Source organism: Pristiophorus japonicus, chromosome 3, assembly GCF_044704955.1.
Source record: "Pristiophorus japonicus isolate sPriJap1 chromosome 3, sPriJap1.hap1, whole genome shotgun sequence".
Lineage (NCBI taxonomy): Eukaryota > Metazoa > Chordata > Chondrichthyes > Pristiophoridae > Pristiophorus > Pristiophorus japonicus.
Genome location: NC_091979.1, coordinates 90,905,333 through 90,919,897, shown reverse-complemented (window position 1 = coordinate 90,919,897; position 14,565 = coordinate 90,905,333). Strand labels below are relative to the sequence as shown.

At 44.5% G+C, this 14,565-nt stretch overlaps 1 protein-coding gene across 1 annotated transcript in view; it reads right to left on the bottom strand.

Moving 5' to 3' along the window:
- The window catches only part of ifih1 (interferon induced with helicase C domain 1), a 189,647-nt gene that overhangs the window by 19,423 nt on the left and 155,659 nt on the right, over positions 1–14,565 (bottom strand). Inside the window, exons 8-10 of the mRNA XM_070875538.1 lie at positions 13,003–13,119; positions 12,160–12,283; positions 2,520–2,741 (exon numbers count right to left, since the gene is read on the bottom strand). Of these exons, the coding sequence (XP_070731639.1) occupies positions 2,520–2,741; positions 12,160–12,283; positions 13,003–13,119 (463 nt within the window). The remainder of the gene's footprint in view (positions 1–2,519; positions 2,742–12,159; positions 12,284–13,002; positions 13,120–14,565) is intronic.

Below are 14,565 nucleotides of genomic sequence, written 5' to 3'. Positions count from 1 at the left end.
CATTTCACGAAAGTAGTGCACTGTAGCACAAAAGCATTACTTCAGAGTGGCAGAGTGCATTTCTGCCCATGACTCAATATGAGGCCGAGTTAACAATCACAATAATATCACGGATATGGGGTAAGTCGAGACCAAACATTAGGGGTGGAATTTAAACCCCAAAAACGGGCAGATTAGGGTCAAGTGGGATGTTGCAATGTTAAAAATCTGATTCCTGACCCCAACCCGTCAACGTCTGGTTTTAACGGAGGTGGGATGGGCGGCGTCCAGCCAACACGCCCGTAGGATGCAGGTTGGCAATTTAAATATTATAATGAGGCTAGGAGTTTCACATATAACCACCATTTAAAATTTAACTCTGGACGGCCTTGGGAAACCCGGCCACGAAAGGGAAGTGGGGACTGCTGGATCTAGGAGGTAAGTGCCTTTCCACTTATCTCCTGGATCCAGCTTACCTGCTTCATCACGCACCCCCCCGCCCACCACCCCTCCTCTTCCCCGCCCGACCCTTCCGATCTCCTCCATGAGGCCTCCAATCTCCCTTGTGGCTTCTGGACTTCAGTCACCCCGTCCTCCTATCTTCCCGATGTTGTCCAGCTCAGGAATCCCGATTTTCCTCTGCCCTCCGCCCGCCCTCCTTCGGCTCAGGACTGCCAATCTTCCTCCCCTGCTCCGATCTCCCCCGGCTCAGGACTCCTGATCCTCTTCTCCCTGTTCAGGACTCTAGATCGTCCTCCCCCGCTCCGATTTCCCGATGTTGCCCAGCTCAGGACTCTCGATCTTCCTCTCCACTTCAAAATTAGCAAGACCCGAGGGAGACCCGTTCTTCCGGGTTTCCTGACCTCAATCCAGCACCCCCGCACCCGAGTTAATATTCAGCCCTTACTCACATGGAGCCAAGAAGGAAACATGCAGAGTGAAAGTTATCCCAGGATGATCTTATATAATTCAATGAGTAAATCAACTTTATCGAGCTCTTTGATTGAAGTAACGGAGAATGCTGATAAGGGTAGTCCGGTTGATGTTGTGTATATGGACTTTCAAAAGGTTTTGACAATGTACCACGTAATAGACTTGTTATCAAAATTAAAGCCCATGAGATTAAAGGGACAGTGGCAGCATGGAGACAAAATTAGCTAAGGGACAGTAAGTAGAGAGTATTGGTGAACGGTTGTTTTTCAGACTGGAGGGAAGTATACAGTGGTGTTCCCCAGGGGTTGGTGTTAGGACCACTGCTGTTTTTGACATATAATAATGACCAGACTTGGGTATACAGCGTGTAATTTCAATGTTTGCAGATGATGCAAATCTTAGAATTGTAGTAAATGATGAAGAGGATAGTAACATACTTCAGGAGCACATAGACTGGTGAAATAGTCAGACATATGGCAGATTAAATTTAATATGGAAAAGTGCGAAGTTTAGTAGGAAGAATGAGGCGAGTTAATATGAACTAAATGGCACAATTTTAAAGGGGTCTGCAGGAACAGAGAGACCTGTGGTGTATGCACACAGATCTTTGAAGGTGGCAGAACAAGTTGAGAAGGCAGTGAAAAAAGCATTTAGGATCCTTGGCTTAATTATCAGAGGAATAGAGTACAAAAGCAAGGAAGTTATGCTAAACCTTTATAAAACACTGGTTAGGCCTCAGCTAGAGTATTGTGATCAATTCTAGGCACCACACTTTAGCAAGGGTGTCAAAGCCTTGGAGAGGGCGCAGAAGAGATGTATTGGAATGATACCAGGGAGGAGGGACTTCAGTTATGTGGAGAGTCTGGAGAAGTTGGGATTGTTCTCCTTATAATAGAGGAGGTTAAGAGGAGATTTGATTGAGGTGCTCCAAATCATGAATGGTTTTGATAGACTAAATAAGGAGAAGTGCTTCCAGCGGCAGAAGGGCCGGTAACCAGAGGACACCGATTTACCCATTTCCAGGGCTATGGGGAGTGGGATAAATTGGATAGCTCGATAAAGAGCCAGCACAGGCATGATGAGCCAAATGGCCTCCTTCTGTGCTGTATCATTATGATTCTAATGTAACCCTTGCTTGAGGAAAGTATGTAGCTTAGATATATCCAGAAAGAGAATTCACTCAATCTGTACCATGTTGGTCAGGGAGGAATTATGCAAGGGCTGTGACATCTAGCAGCATGGTTAGGGAAGCTAAAGGGGAGAGTCATGCCCTGGATGGTCTTAGGCATTTCCTCATACATGGCTAGAAGGGGCATTAGAGAAAGCTGTTTACAAATATGGCAGGACAAGTGAGTGAAGAAAAGGGACAAGATTGCATAAAAAGTGTGAAAGTAACCCAAGAAATGTTGTGATTCGCCTTTTAACCCTTTTATGGTTTGACCATAGTGAAATTTCCCTCTACATTCCAAAGCCAGCAGTTATACATAAAAAAGCTATTTCAAAAATGTTCATTCCGGGAGTGTGCACATGAATCCAGATGTAGTTATTTTGTACATAAATCTTTGAAATGCCTTGAAAATGCACACTACAATGTAGAAGTATATTACCATTAAATAAAGTAATAAGAAATCTATCAGTATCATCCAATTTTGACTTTGGTACATCCTCATCATCATCTGTGATCTTTTTCCTTTTTTCGGCTTCATAGAAGCTTGTGAGATAATTGTATGCATCAATCATCCTTATAGTATCATTAATCATCAAGACGTCATTGTATTTTCTTAAATGCTCTGCACAGACACGCAGTTTACGATTCTCTTCCTTTGCTCCTGTGGAAGACAAAGTGATATCATTAACAAACATTTCTGTAGTGTGCATGCGCTGCAGTACAGTTTGGCCAGTCAAGTACTTAAAAAACAGCGGTCATCCAATGATTTTACACTTACATTTATGTTCCATTCTATAGTGTTCAAAACGGTTTCAGGTGGGAGGCTACCCATATGCCGATTGGGTATGACATACATAGGAACCTGATAGTAATTATTGAGGTATAAATGGGTGGACTGTGTACACTGCACATTCCTCCCATTTGTACCAGGGATTATGTGGCCTAAGCACTGGCCTGTCAAAGGCCAAACATTCTTTTTAACTATTATTTTTGTGAAGCCAGGAGGAGCAGGAGTGTTGGTCCTGGGCCCAAAAAAACCAAACTCCGGCCTATTGCCAGCCCATGACAATTTCCTGCATCCCACAACTAGTGAGCTTCATCTGGGCATCCATTTGGTGCCCGCAGCTCGCTGGCTGCATGTAAATGAGATCCAGGTCTCAAAATGGCTCAGACTTCTAGAACATAAGAACTAGGAGCAAGTATAGACCATTTGGCCCCTCGTGCCTGCTCCGCTATTCTGATGGCTGATCTGATCATGGGCTCAGCTCCACTTTCCTGCCGGCTCCCCATCTGTCTTTCTCCACCTTAAATATATTCAATGACCCAGCCTCCACAGCTCTCTGGGGCAGAGAATTCCACAGATTTACAACCCTCTGAGAGAAGAAATTCCCCCTCATCTCAGTTTTAAATGGGCAGCCCCTTATTCTAAAAGTATGCCCCCTAGTTCTAGATTCCCCCATGAGTAGAAACATCCTCTCTGCATCTACCTTGTCGAGTCCCCTCATTATCGTATATGTGTCAATAAGATCACATCTCATTGTCTGAACTCCAACGAGTACAGGCCCAACTTGCTCAACCTTTCTTCATAAGTCAACCCCTTCATCTCAGGAATCAACTGAGTGAACCTTTTCTCTGAACAGCCTCCGATGCAAGTATATCCTTCCTTAAATAAGGAGACCAAAGCTGTACACAGTACTCTAGGTGTGGCTTCACCAATACCCTGTACAATTGTAGCAGGACTTCTTTGCTTTTATACTCCATCCCCCTTGCCTTAAAGGCCAACATTCCTAATTACTTGCTGTACCTGCATACTAACATTTTGTGTTTCATGCACAAGGACCCCCAGGGCACTCTGTACTGCAGCAATTTGTAATTTTTCTCCATTTAAAAAATAAGCTTTTTTATTTTTTTTTGCCAAAGTGGATAACCTCACACTTTCCCAAATTATATTCCATCTGCCAAATTTTGGCCCACTCACCTAGCCTATCTATATCCCTTTGCAGATTTTTTGTGTCCTCCTCACAACTTGCTTTCCCACCCACCTTTGTATCATCAGTAAACTTGACTACATTACACTTGGTCCCTTCATCCAAATCATAATAGATTGTAAATAGTTGAGGCCCCAGCACCGATCCCTGTGGCACCCCACTAGTTACTGTTTGCCAACCGGAAAATTACCTATTTATCTCGACTCTTTAGAAACATAGAAAATAGGTGCAGGAGTAGGCCATTTGGTCCTTCGAGCCTGCATCACCATTCAATATGATCATGGCTGATCATGCAACTTCAGTACCCCATTCCTGCTTTCTCTCCATACCCCTTGTTTTCTGTTAGATAGCCAATCCTCTATCCATACTAATATATTACCCCTAATCCCGTGAACTTTCATCTTGTGCAGTAACCTTTTATGTGGCACCTTATTGAATGTCTTCTGGAAATCCAAATACACCACATCCACTGGTTCCCCCTTATCCACCATGCTCGTTACATTCTCAAAGAATTCCGACAAATTTGTCAAACATGATTTCCCTTTCATAAAACCATGCTGACTCTGCTTGACTAAATTATGCTTTTCCAAATGTCCTGCTACTGCTTCCTTAATAATGGACTCCAGCATTTTCTCGACGACAGATGTTAGGCTAACTGGTCTATAGTTTCATGCTTTGTGTCTGCCTCCTTTTTTAAATTACATTTGCGGTTTTCTAATCCGCTGGGATCGCCCCAGAATCAATGGAAATTTGGTAGATTATAACCAATGCATCCACTATCTCTGTAGCCATTGCTTTTAAGACCCCAGGATGTAAGCCATCAGGTCCAGGGGACTTGAACTCCTTTAGTCCCATTATTTTACCAAGTATTTCTTCTTTAGTGACAGTGATTGTTTTAAGTTCCTCCCTCCCTATAGCCCCTTGATTATCCACTATTGGGATGCTTTTAGTGTCTTCTACCGTGAAGACCGATACAAAATATTAGTTCAATGTCTCTACCATTTCTCTGTTTTCCATTATTAATTCCCCAGTCTCATCCTCTAAGGGACCAACATTTACTTTAGCTACTGTCTTCCTCTTTATATACCTGTAGAAGCTCTTACTCTTTGTTCTAGATAGTATAAATGGGCAGGCTGTGGACATACTCCACCTATCACTCACCCACTGTTTACCTCAAGTTAAAATCGTCCCCATAGTATTAAATGGACATACAGAGCTCTGCAGAAGTAACATATAAAGCAGCATAACAACTAAAATTTACAAAAGCTAAGGGCCCCGGAAATTTCACAAGGCCAATGATATTGTTTTGGGCCTAAGCCAGAACTTGCGCTTGTCGATCCTCCGCAGCACTGACCCTGGGATAATTTGCTGAGCCCGCTCATTTAAATATCCATTGTCAGTTCTGTAGCACAAACCCTTTATAAAATGTGATGGGAGTTCTTGTCAATTAAGAGTACTATCTTTAAAAAATAAACTCTGTCTCAAATGTGGAGCACCAGGTAAGTAGGAAGCTGCTTGCTCTGCTCATCAACTGTCAGGTAGTTAGACTGGATGGCTCATGTGTTCATTTGTGCTTCCACTGGAGGATCTGCTAGATGCAGCGAAAAAGAAGGGTATTGTAAGGCCGGCATGGCTGCGTTTAGGTCATCCCAATTCTGGGAAGGGATCCTGAAAAAGGCATTGGGTCCCCTATTTGCATATACAAAGGGCTAATGCCTGTTTCAGGCATGGGTCCTGGACGCTTAGATTTCAGCCTTTACCAATAAGGCGCCCAGCACCCTTCTGGCATGGGATATGCACATGTATGCCGTCCGCCATATTAGATGTTTAGGCGCCCATTTTAGCACCAATAAATTTCTACCCCAAGAGATCCATTACGAAGTATCACTTCATCTTCATATATTCCAATTCTGGATAAGTTTCTCAAAGTGCATTTATTGAACTTTTTTATTGCGATTGTAAACATGATCTTAAAAGTACGCCTAAGAAAGTTTTTAGCCAATCCAAGCAAAATTACTTCAGACAAAAGCTGGTGAGAATGTGGGTCATGCTGCCACAGAAGGGCATAGATATATAGAAAAAAAATGAACTGAGGTGGTTAAAAAGGGAATTATATATTTACCTTTGAAGCAAGGGTATTAAACAGGTATAAAGGGTGGGCAATTGGGATTAAAAAGACAAACACTGACGTGGATTGAAAACTGGTTGGCAGACAGGAAACAAAGAGTAGGAGTAAATGGGGACTTTTCAGAATGGCAGGCAGTGACTAATGGGGGTACCGCAAGGTTCTATGCTGGGGCCCCAGCTGTTTACATTGTACATTAATGATTTAGACGAGGGGATTAAATGTAGTATCTCCAAATTTGCGGATGACACGAAGTTGGGTGACAGTGTGAGCTGCGAGGAGGATGCTATGAGGCTGCAGAGCGACTTGGATAGGTTAGGTGAGTGGGCAAATGCATGGCAGATGAAGTATAATGTGGATAAATGTGAGGTTATCCACTTTGGTGGTAAAAACAGAGAGACAGACTATTATCTGAATGGTGACAGATTAGGAAAAGGGGAGGTGCAACGAGACCTGGGTGTCATGGTACATCAGTCATTGAAGGTTGGCATGCAGGTACAGCAGGCGGTTAAGAAAGCAAATGGCATGTTGGCCTTCATAGCGAGGGGATTTGAGTATAGGAGCAGGGAGGTAGTGCTACAGTTGTACAGGGCCTTGGTGAGGCCACACCTGGAGTATTGTGTACAGTTTTGGTCTCCTAACTTGAGGAAGGACATTCTTGCTATTGAGGGAGTGCAGTGAAGGTTCACCAGACTGATTCCCGGGATGGCGGGACTGACATATCAAGAAAGACTGGATCAACTGGGCTTGTATTCACTGGAGTTCAGAAGAATGAGAGGGGATCTCATAGAAACGTTTAAAATTCTGACGGGTTTAGATAGGTTAGATGCAGGAAGAATATTCCCAATGTTGGGGAAATCCAGAACCAGGGTTCACAGTCTAAGAATAAGTAACCGAGATGAGGAGAAATTTCTTCACCCAGAGAGTGGTGAACCTGTGGAATTCTCTACCACAGGAAATTGTTGAGGCGAATTCACTAAATATATTCAAAAAGGAGTTTGACGTAGTCCTTACTACGAAGGGGATCAAGGGGTATGGCGAGAAAGCAGGAATGGGGTACTAAAGTTGCATGTTCAGCCATGAACTCATTGAATGGCGGTGCAGGCTCGAAGGGCCGAATGGCCTACTCCTGTACCTATTTTCTATGTTTCTATCCAAATTCCTCTAAATCCCCTGGACGTGATGGCCTAAATCATAGGGTTTTGAAAGAGATGGCTATCGAGATAGTGGATGCATTGGTTGTCATCTTCCAAAATTTCATAGATTCTAGACCAGTTCCCGCAGATTGGAAGGTAGCAAATGTAACTGCACTATTTAAGAAAGGAGGGAGAGAGAAAACTAGACCAGTTAGCCTAACGTCATTAGTATGAAAAATACTAGAATCTATTATTAAGAACATGTTAACAGGACACTTAGAAAATAATAATAGGATTGGACAGGACACTTAGAAAATAATAATAGGATTGGGCAGAGTCAACACGGATTTATGAAAGGGAAATCATGTTTGGCAAATTTGTTAAAGAGTTTTTTGAGATTGTAACTAGCAGAATAGATTAAGGGGGAACCAGTGAATGTGGTGTATTTGGATTTTCAGAAGGCATTCGATAAGGTGCCACAGAAGAGGTTATTAAACAAAATTAGGGCTCATGGGATTGGGGGTAATATACTAGCATGGACTGAGGATTGGTTAATGAACAGAAAACAGAGAGTTGGATTTAACGGGTCATTTTCGGGTTGGCAGGCTGTAACTAGTGGGGAACCGCAAGGATCAGTGCTTGGGACTCAGCTATTCACAATATATATTCAATGATTTGGATGAGGGGACCAAATGTAATATATCCAGGTTTGCTGATGATACATAGAAACATAGAAAATAGGTGCAGGAGTAGGCCATTCGGCCCTTCTAGCCTGCACCGCCATTCAATGAGTTCATTGCTGAACATGCAACTTCAATACCCCATTCCTGCTTTCTCGCCATACCCCTTGATCCCCCTAGTAGTAAGGACTTCATCTAACTCCTTTTTGAATATATTTAGTGAATTGGCCTCAACAACTTTCTGTGGTAGAGAATTCCACAGGTTCACCACTCTCTGGGTGAAGAAGTTTCTCCTCATCTCGGTCCTAAATGGCTTACCTCTTATCCTTAGACTGTGACCCCTGGTTCTGGATTTCCCCAATATTGGGAACATTCTTCCTGCATCTAACCTGTCTAAACCCATCAGAATTTTAAACGTTTCTATGAGGTCCTCTCTCATTCTTCTCAACTCCAGTGAATACAAGTTTAGTTGATCCAGTCTTTCTTGATAGGTCAGTCCCGCCATCCCGGGAATCAGTCTGGTGAACCTTCGCTGCACTCCCTCAATAGCAAAAATGTCCTTCCTCAGGTTAGGAGACCAAAACTGTACACAATACTCCAGGTGTGGCCTCACCAAGGCCCTGCACAACTGTAGCAACACCTCCCTGCCCCTGTACTCAAATCCCCTCGCTATGAAGGCCAACATGCCATTTTCTTTCTTAACCGCCTGCTGTACCTGCATGCCAACCTTCAATGACTGATGTACCATGACACCCAGGTCTCGTTGCTCCTCCCCTTTTCCTAATCTGTCACCATTCAGATAATAGTCTGTCTCTCTGTTTTTACCACCAAAGTGGATAACCTCACATTTATCCACATTATACTTCATCTGCCAGGTTGCAATGTAATTTATGAGGAGGATGCAAAGAGGCTTCAAGGGGATATCGACAAGCTAAGTGAGTGGGCAAGAACATGGCAAATGGAATATAATGTGGAGAAATGTGAAGTTATCCACTTTGGTATGTAAAATAGAAAAGCAGAGTATTTTTAAAATGGTAATAGATTGGGAAATATTGGATTTCAGAGGGAGCTGGGTGTCCTTGTACACGAATCACTGAACGTTTACATGCAGGTATGGCAAGCAATTAAGAAAGCAAATTGTATGTTGCCCTTTATTACAAGAGGATTCGAGTACAAGAGTAAAGACATCTTATGGCAATTATATAAGGCCCTGATGAAACCACACCTGGAGTATTTTGTACAGTTTTCGTCTCCTTACCTAAGGAAGGATATACTTGCCGTAGATAGAGTGCAATGAAGATTCACCAGACTGATTGTTGGGATGGGGGGATTGTCATAAGAAGGGAGATTGAGTCGAGTAGGCCTATATTCTCTAGAGTTTAGAAGAATGAGAGGTGATCTCATTGAAACATAAAAAGTTCTTACAGGGCTTGACAGGGTAGTTGCAGGGAGGATGTTTCCCCTGGCTGGGGAGTCCAGAACCAGAGTTCACATTCTCAGAGTAAGAGGTCGACCATTTAGGACTGAGATGAGGAGAAATTTCTTCACTCAGAGGGTGGTGAATCTTTAGAATTCTCTACCACAGAGGTCTATGGAGCCTCAGTCGTTGAGTATATTCAAGACAGAGATCAATAGATTTCTGGATATTAAGGGAATCAAGGGATATGGGGATAGTGCAGGAAAGTGAAGTTGAGGTAGAAGATCAGCCATGATCTTATGAATGGAGGAGCAGGCTCGAGGGGCCGAATGAACATAAGAAATAGGAGCAGGAGTAGGCCATTTGGCCCCTCGAGCCTGCTCCGTCATTCACTATCATGGCTGATCTGATCCTGGCCTTAACTCCACTTCCCCGCCCGCTCCCCATAACCAGTGACTCCCTTATCAGTCAAAAATCTGTCTATCTCCACCTTAAATATATTGAATGATCCAACCTCCACAGTTCCCTGGGGTAGAGAATTGCAAAGATTCACGACCCTCTGGGAGAAGAAATTCCTCCTCATTTCTGTCTTAAATGGGCGACCTCTTATTCTGAAACTATGCCCCCTAGTTATAGATTGCCCCACGAAGGGAAAACATCCTCTCTACATCTAACCTGTCAAGCCTCCTCAGAATCTTATATGTTTCAATAAGATCATCTCTCATTCTTCTAAACTCCAATGAGTATAGGCCCAACTTGCTCAGCCTTTCTTCACATGACAACCCCTTCATCTCAGGAATCAACCTTGTGATCCACTATCTCTGCAGCCACTTCTTTTAAGACCCAAGGATGCAGACCATCAGGTCTAGGGACTTATCCACCTTCAGTCCCATTAGTTTGCCTAGTACTTTATCTCTCGTGATAGTGATTGTTTTAAGTTCCCCTCCCCCCCACTAGCTCCTTGATTATCAATTGTTGGGATGTTTTTAGTGGTTTCTACCATGAAGACCGATACAAAATATTTGTTCAAAGTCTCCTCTATTTCCCTGTTACCCATTATTAATCCCCCAGTCATATCCTCTAAGGGACCAACGTTTACTTTAGCTACTCGCTTCCTTTTTATCTACCTAGAGAAGCTTTTACTGTCTGTTTTTATATTTCTTGTTAGTTTACTCTCATCTTCTCTGCCTTTATCATTTTTTTAGTTGTCCTTGCTGCTTTTTAAAAATGTCCCAATCCTCTGGCCTTCCACTATTCTTCGCAACATTGTATGCCTTTGTTTTCAACTGGATACATCCTTTACTTCTTTAATTTGCCACAGATGGTTCATCCTTCTCTTAGAGTCTTTCTTTCTCACTGGGATATATCTTTGCTGAGAGTTATGAAATATCTCCTTAAATGTTTGCCACTGCTTTTCTAGTCTAGCCCTTTAATATATTTTCCCAGTCCACTTTAACCAACTCTGCCTTCATACCTTTGTACAGGTGCAACGTCCAAAATCCGGAGTTCCAGAATCCGGACTGATCAGTGGTGGGGTCGTCCGGAAACTGGAAAATATTCCGAAATCCGGACTCCCCCACCTCGGCCTGACCACCCCAGGCCTCTGTCTGCCCGACTTCCAGCTGCCCAAATTTTTCCCGCCTTGGTCCGACCTCCGGCCACCCCCGACTTCCCCCGGCTCAACCGACATCCCCGGCCCACCGAGCCCCCCCGACCTTCCCACCCTCCCCCAACCTCCTGCGGTCCGACCGACCTTCCCCCCCAACCCCTGCAGCCCGACCACCGCCGGCCCCCACCCCGACCAACACCTCACTTCCCCCTCCCGAGCTCTGGCGGCCGAATCGACCCCCCTTCCCCCGACCGACCCCTGCCCGGCCTCGGCCCGACCGCCACCCCCTCCTCCCGACGTTGGCTCGACCAACCAACTCTCTCCCCCCGCCCCCCCCCCCCACCTCCGGCGGCCTGACCGACCTCCCCCCTGACCAACTTCCCTCCGCCCGCGACCAACTGCGGTCCGACCAACTGTGGCCCGATCAACCCCTCCCCCAACCCCCCGACCTCCTGTAGCCTGACCAAACCCCCAAACCACCCCTGACCTCTGGAGGCCCGACCGACCCCCCCCTCCCCTAACCAACCGAACCCCCCCCCTCTGGTCCAACTGACCTCCCCGTGTGTCCCCCCCCGACCACCTGCAGCCCGACCAACTGTGGCCTGACCAACCTCCTGCCCCCCCCCGACCTCTGGCGGCCTGACCGACCCCCCCTTCCCCCAACCGATCGCCCCCCCGCCCACCCCGGCCCGACCGACCGCCCCCGACGCGACCGACCAACACCCCCCCCTTCCTGCGGCTCGACCAACCACCCCCTCCCCTACCTACCTTCCTCAGCCCATGCAAAGTTGTTCCGAAATCCAGAAATACCTGGAATCCGGAACGGCCTCGGTCCCGAGGTTTCCGGATTTCGGACGTTACATCTGTAATTACCTTTATTTAAGTTCAGGACAATAGTTTGACATATAGCTTTCGCACCCTCAAACGGAATTTGAAATTCTACTACGCTTTGATCATTCTTCCCAAGAGGATTTTTCACTATGAGATCATTAATTAATCAATGGCCTACTCCGGCTCCTAATTGTTATGTTCTTATGCCTAACACAATGGCTGAACAGGCTTTATGGATCGAATGGCTTACTTTAGTACTTTCGTTCTTGTAAACATACAGTGAGTCATCTAACCTGTTTTCTCTTTTTGTACAATCCATTGCTCATAAGACTGTGTGCCAAAATCTGATGCAGGGCTTCGTCCAAGATACGTGTGAATTTCCGTCATCATTTCTTTGATTTGACCTCCAAAAGGATCCTTAAAATCATACATAAAGGGCAATCAGCTACTTCAATAAAAGTTCCTTAATTGTGATATTTGAGTGTCACAGTTAAAACATGCATCTGCTATGTGTCTGCACCTGATGATGCTATATTATGCTTCTATAAGTGGAGAAAAAAGTAATCTACATAGGACAGCTGACATATTTCCTGTGGGTTAGGGTAGTCTCTTTCAATTAATATAGGTGAATTCTATACATGTTATTATTCTGCCAGAACTCTTTAAAAAAATAAAATGTTGCAGATGTTGAAAATCTGAAATGAAAACAGAAAATGCTGGAAGCACTCAGCAGGTCAAGCATCATATACAGAGAAAAGAAAAAAGGTTAGGTTGACATCTCAGGTCTATGATCCTTTTCAATGTAGCTGTGGCTGATACAGTAGGAAATGGCAAGTGGACGTCAAAACCAAACAAAGCTCCAATTGTTGATCGCCTAACTGAGTCGGAGAGCAATTTCCCAGAAATTCTTTTCCCCAAATTGGCCTGGGTTTTCGCCTCTCCCAGGAGATCACAAGGTTTTGGGTGGGGTGGAGTGTAAAAGTTGTGTGGGACAGGTTGGATGCAAAAATCCTACCGAACAGTAAGGGGGGTTTGAATTGTACCCATACTAATTTTGGACCTAAATCAAAACAAATTCTACCATTTTTAAGAGATGGATGTTATTTATATGGACTTCCAGAAGTAGATATTTGTACCTCTCTTCGTTCTTCTGCAATCTCCATCTTTTTGACTGGATCTTTCACTTGGTCTTTCAGCTGTGCATAATGCTTCTGAACGGTCATTATTTTGTATGCATCAAGGTTTGCACAAATCTACAAATTTAAAAAGGAACAGAAATTCATCAGTCAGATTCACATAAAAAGCTAATTGGTAACAGGTACTGATTTGCCCTATTTATCCTAAAGCACCAGTCAGCAATTAATCTGCTTGAAACTAACCTGTTTGCCTGTGCTAGAATCGACATCGCAATTTGGCTGAGTTTAGTACTCCCACCTATCAATCAGAAGGTTGGACATTCAGCCTACACACCAGCAGATAATCCAGTGCACTGCTGAGGGAGAGCTGATTTGTCAGAGGTGCCGTCTTTCAGGAGAGCTGTTAAATCTGAGACCACTCAACCTGTTCCGGTGGACATAAAAGATATCATGGCATTTGAAGAAGAGCAGGGGAATTTTCTTGGTTCTGACCAACATTTAATTCTTAAACAACACCAACAGAATAGATGAACTGCTCATTTATCTCACTCCTTTCTGTGGGACATTGCTGTGCACGAATTGGCTGCAGCATTTACCTACTCAACAATAGTGACTTCAAAAGTACTAACCTGGCTATGAAACGCTTTCGGACAACCTGAGTGCATGAAAGATGCCATATAACTGCAAGTCCTTTCTATCCTCTTCACCATAGAATACCTGGGGCGATTTTCAACTGCCATCCACCTGTTTCTTGCCTCAAAAAATGGGTAGTCAGCAGTGGAAAATGGGGAGGGTGCCAATGCCTGCCTAATGCAATGGAACACTTGAGGCTTGCCTGATGCAATTTTTAAGCAAGTCTGTAAATGGGTGCACCGCACACCTGACCAAAACAGGCAGGAGGCTGCTTACATATGCAAATCGGGATCCTACTCCGTTTGTAATTTTCATGCGTAAATGGGCATAAATGTCCCTTTGTATCAGGTGGCGAGCAATCTAACCATTAGTCCTTAAAGGTCGCTCCAGAAATGACTTGGAACCTTTTGGGGGAATCTCTCTGGGGCCAGGAATTGCTGTTCTTTGCCCCACAAACATACAGCAGCCAGCTCCTACCCCTTGGGTTGCCTCCCTTGATTTTTTTTAATTGCTGTCATCTGGTGTGGCTTGCTGCTGGAGCCGATGGGTATCCCCTCTGACTGGTGAGCTGCCCACTGGGGCTGGCTGGCAGGCACTCAACAGCTCACTTGAATTCTGCTGGTGAAGTCCAAACTTGAACACAGTTTGGGCTTCCTGATGTTGGCATCAGGCAGGTGGCGCGGCTGCTCCGCTGACTTCATGGCTGTTTTAGGTGGAAGTTAAAAATCAGCCCCGGCACGTGCTGTCTCCAAAAGGTAGCTATCGTTAATTGGGAAAATGCTACCAAAAAAATATGTTTCTGCATAAACCTGGACATTTGGTACAGTACTGAATTTGAATATTACTGACAGCTTGACAGTTCGGCATAGTATCTGGGACCAAAATGATGTGGACCACATCCATCTCTACGGAGGCTGGGATTGACATCAA